The sequence below is a fragment of the Struthio camelus genome, chromosome 5, assembly GCF_040807025.1.
Source record: "Struthio camelus isolate bStrCam1 chromosome 5, bStrCam1.hap1, whole genome shotgun sequence".
In the NCBI taxonomy this organism is placed as follows: Eukaryota; Metazoa; Chordata; class Aves; order Struthioniformes; family Struthionidae; genus Struthio; species Struthio camelus.
The window spans coordinates 57,084,629-57,100,482 of NC_090946.1; the positions used below are offsets into that span (position 1 = coordinate 57,084,629).

The 15,854-nt window shown below is 36.8% G+C and overlaps 1 protein-coding gene across 5 annotated transcripts in view; it reads right to left on the minus strand.

Annotated features, from left to right (window-relative positions):
- Nucleotides 1–15,854, minus strand: part of SEC23A (SEC23 homolog A, COPII coat complex component) — a 33,089-nt gene that overhangs the window by 1,599 nt on the left and 15,636 nt on the right. For all 5 annotated transcript variants that reach the window (XM_068946517.1, XM_009670910.2, XM_068946515.1 and 2 more), the window contains 9 exons: nucleotides 14,975–15,055; nucleotides 11,730–11,819; nucleotides 10,421–10,527; nucleotides 9,199–9,352; nucleotides 8,436–8,513; nucleotides 7,441–7,602; nucleotides 6,009–6,095; nucleotides 4,194–4,349; nucleotides 3,516–3,581 (listed from right to left, as the gene is read on the minus strand). In XM_068946517.1, the coding sequence (XP_068802618.1) occupies nucleotides 3,516–3,581; nucleotides 4,194–4,349; nucleotides 6,009–6,095; nucleotides 7,441–7,602; nucleotides 8,436–8,513; nucleotides 9,199–9,352; nucleotides 10,421–10,527; nucleotides 11,730–11,819; nucleotides 14,975–15,055 (981 nt within the window). The remainder of the gene's footprint in view (nucleotides 1–3,515; nucleotides 3,582–4,193; nucleotides 4,350–6,008; nucleotides 6,096–7,440; nucleotides 7,603–8,435; nucleotides 8,514–9,198; nucleotides 9,353–10,420; nucleotides 10,528–11,729; nucleotides 11,820–14,974; nucleotides 15,056–15,854) is intronic.

The window sequence follows — 15,854 nt, forward strand, 5'->3', positions numbered from 1 at the left end:
TTAAAAACACATCATTGCTGTCACCCTCTCACAAAAACAGGCAATTTTAAATTTACATATATTTTCATATATTTACATAAATTCTGGCATAAACCACAACTACATTCTTTCCTTATTAATGTATATTGCAGCAAGTCTCAGTGTGGTGAGATAATTTTATCAATCATACAAAACTCAGAGCTTTTGCTAGTTGCCAAATGCTGACTTAAACATTTTAAAGAGTGAATAAAACTTTCATCTCCACAACTACTCTCGTATCATCCCTATCACAGTAGGGCAAGACAAAGATGAGAGAAACAGAAATGTGCAAGTGACGCAACCAGTAAATCCTTATCTATTACTGAAGTCCAGACTTATCACAATGGCAAATGGAAGAAAAATCCCCTGTGGGTCTGATCTGACACTGAGTGAAGGTCAATTCGTTTTTTCAAGGGAAGCTGGGCCAGTCCTTTCCTACAGCTCTGTACCACCTCAAAGAACCACAAAAACAACTTCTGAAGGTCATACACTGCAAAGTCAGATCATAAAAGATGAAAACCCTTTTTGGAGAGATTTTTGCAGTTTACTTTTTGACCTCAGAAGTAATTCGCAGAATTCCAGGAAGTTCCCTCAGAAGGTTCTTTTTTATTTTTATTTTTAAGCAAATTCCCAGCCTAAATAAAAAAGCAGAGTTGGTGATTCTGCAAATGTTAGACAGTAACTCTCGCAAGACCTCTGAAGTAAATCTGTGATTATGTTCATTTACAGATATATGAGGAATTCCTCTAAATCTCAAGAAAATCAGTCATTTCAAAGGTACTAAGCACCCACAATTCCAAATGAAATGAGAGCTGTCCGAGCCTTTACAAAACCTTTCAAAATGGAGACAGGAAAGTCTTAATGAGGAGGCTCAGAACTGGTGCTCCCTTTTGAGAGCCACCAGAAAACAGATAATGATCAAGGGACAAATCCAGTGGCTCTAAGAGTTCTTGCTTCACTGCACTACACTTAACACACTACACAGGGAAGAGCCTATGATAGGGAAGACCCATAAAATTGGGTCCATCTATCAACTGTTGGTGGCAGGGTGAGAGAGAATAAGGACATTCTACTTCCAAGCCTGTCAAACGCCAAGTCTGAACTCTCCTTACTTAAGAAGCTGCAAGGGAATTACTAGTTTAGTTTTGGGGCAGGATATCACTCACCATCTTGTATCTTACACATGGAAGGGCAGCACATCATCCCCTCATTAATGTATTGCCAGTTCAGCTGTTAAACCTCTAGGAAAGGAGTCCCCTCACAATTACCATTAGTAGGGTAACCCAGGGTACCTAAAACCGCTACACAAGCTCTGCCCTCGAGGTTGAGCACCACCTCCAACATGTGCACACAGACAGCTGCTGTCACCAACAGCAGTAGGTTAAATCTGAAGAGTGGGAACGCCTCATTACAGTAGGTAAGACAGCAGCGTATTTTATTTGCTGAGGAATAAAGGGAAAAGCCAGCAGGATCTTGCTGTACAATGTACAATTGCACAGACCACCCTCAGTTTTCTTTTCTGTTCAAAAATAGCTTACTATAATTTCTCAAAATCTTGAGCTAAGATATGTACTTAAGATTTAAATTTAATTAACAGTAGTTTCATAATAGCTAGTGGGGCACCTGATAAGATTTGTGCCATTGATCTAGTCTTTCATTTTAAATTACAAATTCTCCATAGTCCCCAAAAAGAAAAAAAAAGTTGAAAATAATGGCATGCTCAAATAAATAAATATCTTCAAAGACTATCCATTCACACTTCCAAACTAAACAGAAAGGAACTGTATGACAAACCATTATTTTCTGAAAACATTTTAAATACAATATAAGGCGTAAATCTGCTGAAGTTTAGAAAAATCCTTACTTATTAAAAAAAAACAAACTAGTCAGCTCACCACCTTCTGAAACATGGTTTCAGTGGAGTGCCAGTGCCCTCTTCTGGTCTGTGTGGACTAACAATATTTTCTGGAAATTTTCAGCTTAGACATAGGTCACACAAAGTGACGTGAAACAATCCAGGAAGCTCAGGAGAAAATCATGAGCAAAACCAGCTCAGCTTAAAATTATCTCCCAAGAGTCACGCTCCTGATTTCATAATTTTCACTTGGCCCAACTTTATTCACACAAAAACAGTGGGATATTATGTTGAATACACACATGGCAATGCCACTGGGAAGGTTAACACAGCTTATGTTATCCTAGTACTGAATTCTTTACAACAGTAAAAAAGAAAGCTATCTTTTTCTAGGTTATCAGAAAAAAAAACAACCTCACTTTAACTTATTCACCATGAAAAGTTTTCTCCCAGATCAGTTCAGAGTTTGTTTGTATTTGTATTTAAATTTGGAATACTATTTAATTTGCTTACTAATTAAATAAGCAGAAAATATACCATGAGAAATTTCAAAACTTCAAAATGTAACGCTTGGATAAAAACAAGATCTTTCAAAGTATGGGCTTCATTCATGCGTGTGCTGTGGATGTAACAGGAGAAAGACAGAGAGACCAACACACTGCTGGTTAGGATACTGACTTTGGAGGAGGGAGAGCCAGGTTCAAGTCCAGTTGACCCGACTCTGTATAAGGTGATCAAATATTTTTCACTCTGGAACTCAGCACTCTTTCCTGATAAGAGTTTCACTGCATCCAATACATCTCTATGAAAATGAACCCTGATAAATCTTACCTGACAAAAATCATTGTCATAAAAATCCTGCAAAGCTCTATTTATTAATGACTTGAATACTGTAGGCCCTTTAGCAAAATACTCAAAAAGTATAGCTGACCTGTAGGTTCCAGGAACTGCTGCATTTATGTGTCTGATGCAATCACACTTCCATGACAAAATTAGACGGCATTAGTGTTCACCCACAGCAGTGTTTCTCTTCCTACTATAAATGCTGAACTTGGAAGGACAGCAGGCACTGAGATGCAGTAGTCAAAAACATAAGCTGCTGCAGAGCTAATTTTGAACTCATATATAACTTTCCTCCTAGAGGCAACATTTGAAAAGCAGAATCCTGGTCATGAGGGACCAAAAAGGTTCCAAGAAACATCAGTACATCAGTATGGTGTACTTTTCAGTTCTTGCTTAAAGTTAATCTTGCTTAAAGATTAACTCAACATTTACTATCTCAGCAGTTATTTGCTGTAGTTAAAAAAAGCTGCACTCGTCTTTATTTGGTGGCAAGTACCCTCATTCTAAAGAATTTGAAGGTATCTCTCTAAGAGAGATGGCTAGAAAGTAGACTAACAAGTTTAAAGCAGCAAACGATACCATTTTTTTTGGAAGAATTAAAAAATGAAACCTATTATTTTTAACCTTAGTAATTCTGGTGGCATCAGGCCAATACTGCATTACGGGAGCCAATACTCCAGTTTCGGCACTTGACGTTATTACTTACATGTACACAATGTCTCACCTGATTTCTGAAATACAGAAATGGAACACAAAAATATTTCACACATTCAAGCTTCCTCAGCAGATTCATACTTACCTGTCCCCATGCATACATATTGTTATGAGTCTGAGAGGGATTTACTTTCGAAAGCAGGAAACGAGCCTTTTAAAAAAAAAAAAAATCAAGATAGTAAATTAATCTGCTAAAACAAAATTTTTCTTATGCTCAGGAAAAAATATCTGTGTACACAAAATATAACATGCCATTTCTACTATTTTCAGAGAAAAATGTGCACAGTTGTGTATTTAGAAGAGCCTCTCTGGAAAAGTAACTTCCAGGATTCTATAATTTTAACGCATAAACGCTAACAATTTTGAAAAGTAACAGCAAGTAAGCTTTTCCTTTTTTTAAGCACTAGCAAAACAAATGCGAGTATCAATACAATATTAGTAAAAAGGTTTTGAAAAAAATAACACTAAGAATAATTCTACTCTTGATCCAGAGACTCTGACAAGGCCTACCTTTTTGTCCTATACAGCTCATACAAGGAACTGAGAGTTCAAGCCACTGTAATTAAAGTAGCAATAAGCAACAAGATTCATGAACTAGGCACAAAGGTATTGTTAAGTTTCTAGCTCCATCAAAGCTTTAAATTCCAGATGACAACTTACAATTTACATATATTTTAGTACAGAAATGCCAGTTTGCTATATAAAGTCTCTAGGCATTACTAAATATCGCTTCCTGGATTATATAATACATATTTTACCATACCTGGCTTCCTCCATGCTCTGTATCGATGTATCTGGGCATTGGGAATCTGGAATGGAGAATTTCTTGGGCATCATCTATCGGAGCTTGTAGCAAGTGATGAAAGTTTTCATATTCCGGCATGTCTTGGTAACCTGATTTACGCCACTGAGCTATGGTCTGGGGATTGAGGGAGGAAGGAAGTATAGAACTGATTCATCACTCATTCTTAGTGAATAAAAAAGCTTTTCAGAGACAAATGTGCCATTCCTGACCTCTTCTCTACCTCTCATTCCTTTCCACCCTATAACATGTAAGTTAATTTTTCAAAAGCCTCTGTAAACGTAGGCTCTAGCAAGATGTGCAAGTAACAGAGCACTAGATTTTTTTAAAAACAACAACCATGTTTACATAAATATTTCCCTTTTTTGTCACCCTTTGTGTGCTAAACATTTAGTACCTGAGGTCAGAGAATATTATTTACAGTTCTCTAATGTGCACTTTTACGACACATCAGAAATAAATATCTGAACTGATATGTACCTTGCAGGGCCCACGGCACAGCCTCCCCACCTTCTAGGGGTGAGGCTGGCTGCTCAAGACCAGCTCACTGATACAAGCTGTTGGGAGAAAAGACCTGGAGGGAGCCTCAGCAGGGGTTCCCCTCCTCTTTCACTTGAGAGCTGCTTTTAAGTTGCAGATATTATGCTTGGTCCCTTCCAGAGCTACACTGCAGCAGCATTGCAGCCAAGCCTGTACCTGGCCATGTACCCCACTGATCCGGACCCTGGTCTGCCGGCTTGACTACCCAGCCTGAACTCAGACCTGCCTCACCGCTATGGGCTTGCCTGGCTATCACTGGGCTGCGGCCAACGCTGGTGGCTCCCTCCGCGCCTGATCCTGGCCCTGACTTGAGTCCCTGCCTTAACCTCAGTCCTGCATCATCACCATGGACTTGTCTGATGATCTGGACTAGCGGCTGAACTACCTTCACCTCGCTCGGGACAGCGCTGCGGGCAGGCCCTCACTGCAGCGGCCATTGCCTCTGCCTGCCTCGTTATCATGCTCAGCTCCCAGCTCTTCTTACCTTAGGGGGCAAGCCTGCCCTTGCTGCTCCCTCACAGCATCTTACAAAAACACAGAGAATATTTTTCTACTTCAAAAACTGTTAAAAGTTTAGTAACTATTTTTAAAAGTGCAGCTAGGACGACATGATCCTAAATACGGAAGTATTTCTCCAACTCTTGGCTGGGAACCATTTGTGGCTGTAAAGGAGTAAAAAGGAACAGCTCAATTCCTCCAGGGCAGCAGAGCAAGAGCAAGCCATAAGCATGTATTTTACTAGGCAATGTCAATCTACTCAACTGCCAGAAGCAGCTTAGTTCCTCTAGGATGGTGCAGATGAAGGGCGACTGTAATACATGGTGTTCTCACTCTCCTATCCCCAAAGGACTAATCTGCTGCCAATCCAGAGGCCTAAAATAAGTGAATGAATAAGGCAGGGGGAGGGGGAGAACGTAAAAGAGCAAATAACGGTTTTTAAAAGTTGGAAAAATACTGATCTAAAACAAACAGTCTCATATTGAAGCTAATTTATCTTAAACTTATCATAAAAAACAGGACCAAAATAGCAAGTAATGCCAGGTGCCTGCGTATGGGCACATTAGGCTACAAATGTGAATTAGGAATCCTTTCAAGTTTAATGGTACCAGCCATGCAGATGAGGTCAAGCACTGCAGTGCTTTTTAGGACCAGGGCTTTACTTTCCTAACAGAACATGATTATATTACATTATGTTATTACATTACATTATTTTATATAAGAAATGATTAAGCTTACCTCTCCATGATAAATAAGGATCTGGAAAAAGGTGTCCATAAGTAGAATGCGATCTGGTAAAATGCTGCTGCTATCCAGAAGTACAGGCTAAAATAAAAATAAATACACAAATAAAAATAAAAAAAGAACAATATACCAACTGATGCAGAACTGAGCAATCAGATGGCATTACAGGCTCTCTCAATCAGTCACTGACTCTTGGGAACTTTTCACACCACTTACTAAAGCTCGGTATTTGTTCATTTTCAAGTTATATATCTGCAACCCACACAATTTTATTCTTAAATTATCCAGCTTGATTCTGAATAATAATTTCATGAAAGTGATGAAAACAGAATCTAAGAGCTGAGAGCTCTTTCATTATTATGCGTTTTTCCAGTCTTTCAGGTACCTCCATTTTTACTCATACAATGACATGAACTTTAATGATACTTCAATGTCTAAAGATTCAGTGGTTATTCAAACACGGGATTTGGGTGTTTTGGGTTTTTTTTTTTTCAGTCTTGTCCTTGCAGCTATTATTACTCTGTGTTTGTATACACACACACATATAAATATATATAGTAATAGTCATGATTTATGAATTCAAAAGTAGTACTTAAACTTTCAATGTTTTAACTCATCTTTGGAGGGTGACATTATGTTGGTGTCATAATGATTTAATTGGATCAGTATTATATGATTTATTTTGATCAATCATATTAGGGATACCCAAAATAATGATTACTACAAGAACCGAGAAAACAAAACATTGATTTATTATTCATTCTATACTAAGGTGTCAGCTCCAGCTTTGATCAGGTGGGGCTTGACTGTATTTCCATCACTCATGTAACTAATTGTTATTTATACACGGGTGAATGCTCTCACACTTTTAAGTAGCTCTCCACAAACTAGCTCATTACGTTAATTAAAGTTCCACTTTAAAACCCCTTTTCTTCTGCCACGACATAGCCTAAGAAATCTTGACAAAAATTAGGGTTCCAGTGTGCCAAGACCCTGCCTACTATGTTAATTTTCACTATCTCACAGTTTCATTGGATAGATAGAAGAGAATGAGGACTTTTGTCATCTCCTGTGTTATACTTCTATTACATGCTTCTTAGGAGACAATCTTTTTATTCTGGGTTTGTAGAGGATGTACCATGATAAGGTCAAATGCACGGTTCTGTAACAAACCTATACACTATGGTAACTGTGCCAAAATCAGAAGCAATCCTTTCTGGATGAGGGTACTAAGATGGAGAGAATCTTGTACATTTCCAAAAACATTTCTTTCAAAAATCTACTGAAAAAGCAAATTTTGAAATAAAAACATTTTCTGTCATGGTTTACGTTCTGGTGCCACAAAAACAAAAGCAAAACTCCTATTGATTTCAACAAAGTAAAAAAAAAAAAAATTCTTTTAACCTACAGTTATGTTACATATTACCTCTGGAGGCCCATTGAAGGAGTAGGCATAGAGAATCGGCTGAACCATGATAAGTGACTGGGTTAGATCTTGACGCATAAAATGATGACGATAGTATGAGCTCTCATCTGGACTGTTGTTAAAAACTTGTAAGAACGGAGATCTTCTCAAGTGAAACATGAACTGGAAAAAAACCAGAACCAGTGGATTTGAACTTTCACAGATAAAAAGGAAGACTGAACATGGAGAAAAAATGTTTTTCACAAAAACAAACCAGATGAGACTACTGTCACCACAAAACTGAATTTCAAGTCCTTTGACACTTCTAACTTGTATAGGAACCTTCTCCAGATACACAGATACGTATGGAGAGAGATCTCAGAACAGCCAAAGGTTTAGCAATTCTTCTTCTCCGTACTAACTGATAAAGAGTATATCTGAATATTGCTAAAACCTTACTGCAAGTTGTACAGTTCCTATGAGAGAGGCTGCTTCGCTTGAACACAAATAGTTATAGCAAGTTAACAATTCAAAAAAAAAAAAAAACACATAGCAAAGCTGAACTTTGTTAGGCAAACTGAAAGAAGCAAATCCTTTCGCTGATGAATCAACCTCTCCATAGCAGTTAACACCTTCAGGTAGGTAAGCAGATAACTTCAATAGATATATCACGGAAGTCTATGAAGAGTCCAAAGCAACACAGTTTATCAGAATGGATTAACAACAAAGAAATAGCTTATTTAAAGTTTAATTCATTCAAGCTGAAGTTCATCGTATATCATGTGCCATATCAAGTTCATCATTACAAATCATACAGGAAAGAACCTACAAAGCAAAAACGCATCTTTTCTCATGTTTTCTGAATTTATTTATTAAAACTACTTAAAACATACAGAGTGGAGTCTTTTCACTCTGATATCCATCGTAAACCCTTATTTTACTTCGTGCTACAATGCCTCTTCATTCACTAAACATTTATTCTTTATCTGTTATAGACGCACCTTCCTTCTACTCACCTGTGGATAAAGTGAAAAGGTTTCTGAAAATCTGAAAGAGCTTGGATCATCCTTATGGTATTCTCCAAATTTCTGACACTGAGGCAAAAGAAAAATATGTCTAAACTAAGAAACACAGTGGGCTGGTTACACTGTTATTGCAAGTTTGTTAGTTTTTAAACAATAAATAAATGGTATGCTTATGCCTTTGCAATAAAACAGAAACCTAACAGAAAAGACCTGACATAAGTGCTTTTCTTAACAAGTAGTGATTTCCTTGCATATCAGGATTTATTGGCTCATTAAAATCACCACAAAAAAGTTACATCATTAAACATCCCCAGATATGTTTAAAACTAATTGTTACTAACTAGCTACTTACACATTAGAAATAAATATAATACAAAACTGACTTTTTAAAAATAAGGACATTCCACGTGATTTTTTTTTTTTTTGCTTAGAAGATGTAATTTATAATATCATTATAGACAGCAGAAAGTAGAGAAAGCTTTAATTTCTACAAGCCTCATGCTGTTTTTTTCTCTCAGAAGCTGGCAATAACCAACCACGGAGAACTGAGGAGACATGAATTAACTAACTAAAAGCACAGCTGCTCTTCTACCATTTTAAATAGAGATTCTCAGGTCATTCTGCCTCCTCACTTGTGGAAAGGAAGCATTCAATTCCTCTGCTCAGCTAGAAACCACCACTTAACACAAGTCATTCAAGAACGATATGTCTGGAGACAAGAAACCAATTCAGCTCTTAATATAGTCCTGTTTACCAGTCGTATAAGTTGTCTGTCCAGCCACCTAAGCACATCAGGCCCTTCTTCTGTTTCTGCCCTATACACTGCCAATCTAGCCATCAGAATTGCAGCAGCTTCCTGGTCAAAAGAGGCAGCAATGTTTTGGATCTGTGTCTGCGCATCTGCCCAGCTGCAAAAGGAAAATACTAGTATTTGCATCACAGTGAAAGAAAAGGTGTCTAACTTAAAAACATTCCTCAAAATGAAGGCAGAGAAAACAGCGTTCACAGTTTAACAGACAAACTCATGCTGGAATTTCAAATAATCTACTGGGGATGAACGAGCAGCCTCTCAGTTAATCATTCTTTCTTATGATGTCCCTTATTCTTAAGATGTCCCTTATTTGTACACAGATGCCATGCAACCAGTGAAATAAAATATAATGCCACTTACCAAAAAAAAATGATTACATAAAAAAATTAATAAATTATGAAAAGCAAGCTACCAAAAAAACACTGTCCAGGAAGCTAATCACACAATCCGATTTCCAGACTAACGGTTTTCTTGTGCACCTGTTTTGGGATCTAATTGCTTGCTCTTTCCAAAGTGTAAGGTGTACTATTATTCTTTCTTTTCATCAGTCATCAAGAAGATTTTGCTAATATAATGAACGCAAGTTAACAACATGCTCATATCAACAGTAAGGGTAATATGCTCTAACAAACGGACTCTTCCATCAAATTAAACCACTCAACAATCTCCTTAAACTTAAAGGAAACATCACTGAAAAACGCCTCCTTAATACTAAACATCACTTACTAAAATTGTGAAGTAAACTGAATCGAGGAAGCTGCAGGTAAGGGTTATACATGGATGAACAGGTATGTACAACACCTGAACTGCAGCTAACGCTCACAGGTTAAGATATGAAGTAATCTTCATTATTCCCTAAGTCTGACCATCTCCTCAGTTTAGGCCACAGAATTTCATATAGGGTTTCCTCTTCATCTAAAATCACTTGGGTTACTGCAGACCATTCCCATAGCATTACTAAACAGCCACTGAGCGCCACCTCTCGGAGAGGAAATAAGCCACGGAACAACAAGGGCAACAGTGTCACGGGTATGATATTGCTTTCCTCCCCTGTGGCATTGTGTATCTGAGAACACAGAATATCTCTGTTAGAATATCTGAGGATTAAATGGCAAATATGTACAATACTCATTTCCAAAAATGATTCATCACAAATAAAACATACTTTCTGGCAACTGTAGTCACTCTGATACGTCTCTGTCCACTAGAATGCTGGTACTGAGTCACAAATTGGATTGCACCACGTCCTCCTTGAGGAATTGGAGCATTGTGCTAAATGTGGGAGGAAAAAAAATAAACTGAGTAGGAATCTCAAGATTTTACAATATAATTAGAAAACAAAAAAAAAAAAAAGAACAATTAGAAAATGCAATAGGCAGTTCCATTCTATAAATGCATTGTCCAGCATTTTATTACATTGAGTACCTTTGCTAAACATAGCTAATAAACTTGGAGACATGACTTTCAAAAGGGACTACGTTACAATTGCTGATTTCATTAGATTCTATTTGAACATCATGTGATTCACTACAATTACAGGATAACAAAACAGATACTACTCTAAAATGTTGATTAATAAATCCCATAAAGCGTCACAGAAACTTAAAGATTAGAATCCAGATGCAAACTGAAATCTTAAAATTCTGGACAGTAGAAATACAGGTGTACATACTGCCAAAAGGATAAGTAATTTCAAAAGAGAAGGAAGGTTGAAATCAACTACAAGGCACCATCGCTAGCCCAGTTTTAGACAGAATAATAAAATGAGACTTCAACAAATACACAAAAAGCAAAATAAAAAATTATTAAGGTAAGCCACAAGTTAAAATCTATGGCTTTGCAACAGAGTACACAACATAGCATACTAAATACAAAGAAACTACATCCAGCTCACAAAGTTCCTGAGCAGCAAATATTTGGAGGAAGGGAAAGTACTAGCACTAACACATTCACTTGTCTTTATCCTCTTCCCTGGCATCCCCTGCGGGAAACAGGACACTAGGCTATATACCTTTGACGTGTTTCAATGCAGCCAATGTTTGTTTACAAATACTGACCCATAAGAGCATAAATTAAAATATAATATGGAGTAATCCCCTTGCTAAGTAAAATGCCAGAGAAATATTGAAAAAATGCCGTTAAACATACAGATTACAGTATTTTTCAGATATTGCAACTGAATTACATTTTAATAAGTAACAAACTGAAAAGAAAGATTTGTACTTAGATTATGCACCTTATGCAAACTTCACAGAATGTTTTGATTCTCCTTATCATACTCCTTAAGGAGGAGATTAACCCATCATTAAACTGTTAGTGTCCATTTCCTAAACTCTGACAATGAGAACGGCAACATCGCCTATATCCCTGCTAATGCGCTTCAGGGAACAACAAAATTTAAATATAGGCTTCGGTAGTCACATAAAATTACTACTGCATTTAGAATTTGGTACAAGTTGACAAATATTTATTACCTGATTGACCACTTCAAAGTACAGTGCAAGCGTGGTAGTGGGATTAAGTCCACAAATCTTCCACTGACAAGTACCTCCTGTTCCAATCTCCTGTAAACAGATTTTATATAACACCTTTTAAAAACAGAAGTATTATCTTTTTTATGAAGCACAACATCTGGCCGTTATAGGTGATTCTTTTTGACAACTACTGTGTCACAACTTTTCTCCCTGCTCACTCTGCCAGCTTCCCCAGAGAAAGATAAGGCTCTCACAATACAACTGCACCACTGGATGCAGGAACAGTAAAAAAAAAAAGATGGTTGGGAGAAAAAACATTAAAACATTAGAAAGGCAAGAAAATGGCAGCACAAAAAACAGAAAAAGCAAGCAGTCAGAAATAGGAAAAAATGAAAGAGAAAATTACTTTGCTTAAACTATCCCAAGAGAAGAGGAAGGAAATAAATAAGGTTGAAAAAGGCAGACTTCAACAGTGATTGGTATGGGGGCCTGGTGAACACCTTCACTGTAAACCAAAGGTGGTATGTAAACTCCTGACCTCTGGAGCTGTCCTGCCCATTCTGTTCTGTTCTGTATGCTCACTAGGGCAGAAACGAGGCAGACTGCGGGCACTTCTCCTACCGAAGGAGCACTCGCTACCGATGAAATGTTACAAAAGAAGCAACAAATCATCGAATGTTTGAGCTTCCCAGAGTCTGAAGAAGTGGAAAACACAAGGAAAGAGATGCATCTCAATTTTTAGCTTAGCAGAAATAAAAGTGGAGGAAATTTAGACTAATAAAAGTCTCTCATAAACAACTGAACTAGGGCTAGACTGACAGTGCTTCCACTACCGCAGTTGCTCTTCCTGGCTTCGTTGTTATTGCTCTTCTGCCAGCAAGAAGAGAGAGTCATGAGAAGACTTGCAGTACTGTATACAAGACTAATTTCTTTAGCTTCTGATACCTCAATATGCAACTTCCTTACCACAAACTTAGAGCAACTATTCAGTAGGACAAATAATCAGTGTTCATTTAAGCCCTATACAACCTGAATACGATTTGACTGACAGCATTTGACAAGTCAGTCAAGAGAACTGAAGGGTTCTGAGAAGTGGTGGCAAAGAGGTAGCTCACGTTTTTTCCTTCCTATTTCAGACTGTTTGATTTTGCCTCTTTTTTTAAGACGAAGAAGTGTACGTTCAGAGCATGACTGTACCATAAATGTACTAGATTTTAGTGAACCATATCAAAAGGTTTCCTTGCATTAAAAAAAAACGAGAATAGCCAGAAGCAAGAAAACTGTGAGGCACGTACATTGGGAATTCTGGATTAAACAAGCCAAAGATACCTGTGCTAGAAGGAATTCTGAGAGTCTATCTTATAAAAATCCTAAAACAAAAAGGAATATTTACACCTCAAAGCTCTCCTGAAAGCATGTGACCACCCCACAACAAAACACTATTCAGATAGCCAAGATATCTCAGACTGAGCATGACTACTTGCTACTATTCTACTGCTCCACTAAACTCAGCTTTATAGAACAGGAAAAGCTAATTCTTTTGTTAAAAGATGGGAAGAAAACTTCAGAATATACGCTTCAGGCAGTGTTAACAGAGACTCTGGTTTGTGGGAATCCTTACAGAACCTGGCTAACCAAATCCATTTAAGATTAGCGTGTATATGCTTTAGAATATGCAAATAAAAGGGACTACGCAGTGCATGTACATATAGGATCGGCCACAAAAAAAGCAGTTTAGGATTTGATATGCAAGACAACCTACTTGTTTAATAGCATACATTTAAGCTCAGTATAAACATATAGGGAAAGAAAGAATGTACAGGACAGACATGACTATCAGAACTTTTTTTAATTATGAGGAAAAGATTATCTCAAATTTAAAAATCAACAATTTGTACATATTTCTATTCTATCCTTTGATAAGAATTAAAAGGAAAGAATGTGCACAAGCCCAAAGTTTGATAAGAGGAGGAAGAATATTAAGTTTGTTTTTCTACTAAGGAATCTGTATTTTAGGAATTCTTACTACTCGATCCAGTTTCAATTTTTGCTATATGAGGGACTAGAGAGACTATGTGCCTCGTTCACAGTGAGTTTTCTAGTGCATCGGTGAAACCAGAATATTTTTAATAAAAATTGTCAGCTTTTCTTTCAGTCAATCACTTCAAAATACAATATTCACAAAAAAACTGCTGAAGTGGAGTGCCTCTTCTAATGTATACCACGAAAAAGCTTCCAGTAGGTAGCTTACATAGCATGTAGTTACATAGTTTCTAGTAATTAACAAAGTATCCATGTGTACAGATAGTGATGCATTTGAAGTGACAGTACCTTTTTGTCCTCAAAAGGACAGAAGCACTCAAATAAACCAATTAAAGTAAGTCTAGTCAGTCATCCATAATGAACCCGGTGAAATCAAACAAAACAAACACTTGAGAAGAATTATACCTGCAGTGGCCGACACTGTGTTCACATTCACTGTTAAAAAGTATTATGGCTAGATTAATTGTCCAGTTATTGTTTTAAACTAGCTGTATGCATCTGAATTTTATTCATACATTTTATCTCAGAGTTTTTAATTCAGATCATTTCAGTAAAACAGTTTTGCTTACTTTCTGGAATTGTTTTATGTTAGTAATCAACTGCAAAATTTAACAGTGAAAAAAAAAACACTTGATAAGAAAAGAGGTGGTAAGTCTGAAGTCTGACATAAATTTAACAGAGATACTTCAGGAATCTGTAACACTTGGATACTCTGATCAATTAACTTTGTGTTTGTTAAAAAAGCCGTACAAATGGGTACTGGGGGTCAGGATAAAGGAGCGTTTCCACGGACTTGTCTCCTCCTGTTCTCTCAGCCCCTCTAAACAAAACACGTTCAGGATTCTCGGGACAAAAAAGACATATCTTTGATTTCAATATTAAAGCGATGCTAACTCACTTCCTAATCGGTTTCTGCTATGCTAACACGTAATTTTTCTGTAATAATAAAGTCAAAGTAACCATTCTGTGGACAAACCTAACCAAGTAACAAGGGACCGACAAGGTCTAATCTAATCTCAAACGAATATAGCATTGAACAGGAGCTTATTTAAAGCACAATCCCTGAGCGTATTCATTTTTAAATTGAAAAGAAGTGAACAGGCTTTGTTCCATTTATGGAAAAGTATCAGCCTCTCTAGAAATTCCAAGCCCTATTTTCCCATAACAGAAGATTACCTCCATTTTCAGCAAAGTTAACTTACATTTTCTGATACACAAGGTCCTTTAGAGTTGAGAGAGACACAGGGTCCAATAGCTCCAGAAATCTTTACTTCTCTTGAAGTCTTCACGTTTAAAAGAAAAGCATACATTAATATGCTACTCACGCTAAGAATTCAGGCTTATTTTATTATTGGTTAATGAAAAGCCAAGCGCATATCAGACTCTTGATACTGTTAGGTATTATACATATAATAATATCTTATGGTACCTTAAGGTATATGTATAATACATATGCAATAATGCTTGATACATTTAGAGACACTTTTTACAAATTTGTGCTCCTTTTCTATTTTATGCATGTTTGCTATACCAGTTAGTACTTCTGAAACTGCAGCATGAATATAAATTAAAACATACAGTTAAAAAAAAACTGTTGTTATTTATAATTCTGAGAGCCTAGTCATTAAAATATTCCTAAGATGAGATTAAAACTGAAGATGTGCAGAATGAGCCTGTACATATCCCACACTGAATTCACATTCTGTATCTCTTAAACATATTTAGCTAAAAGCTATACCCAATTATTTACATTCTTCCAATGTAATTTTCCTATATGAAGTGATTTGTACATTCCTCTAGAAGTGGGGCGCCTTGTTTCCACTTTCCAGGATCTTCAAACAAAATTCACAGAAACATTTGTATGAAAAAGAGGGTTCGATTTTTATCCTGGTAGTAAAATCTTCAACAGAATTTTACAAAACAAAAAAGTAACCCCGTATGTTTTAAAAGGCACTATTGTACCATTTTGCAAGAAAGAATATGGAAGGCCATAACTGAAGGTGGACCACATTCAGCTCTAAGCTTCTCATAAGGATGGAGGTAAAACTGAACATTTCTAGAGTGGCAGGGCGTATTCTGTAT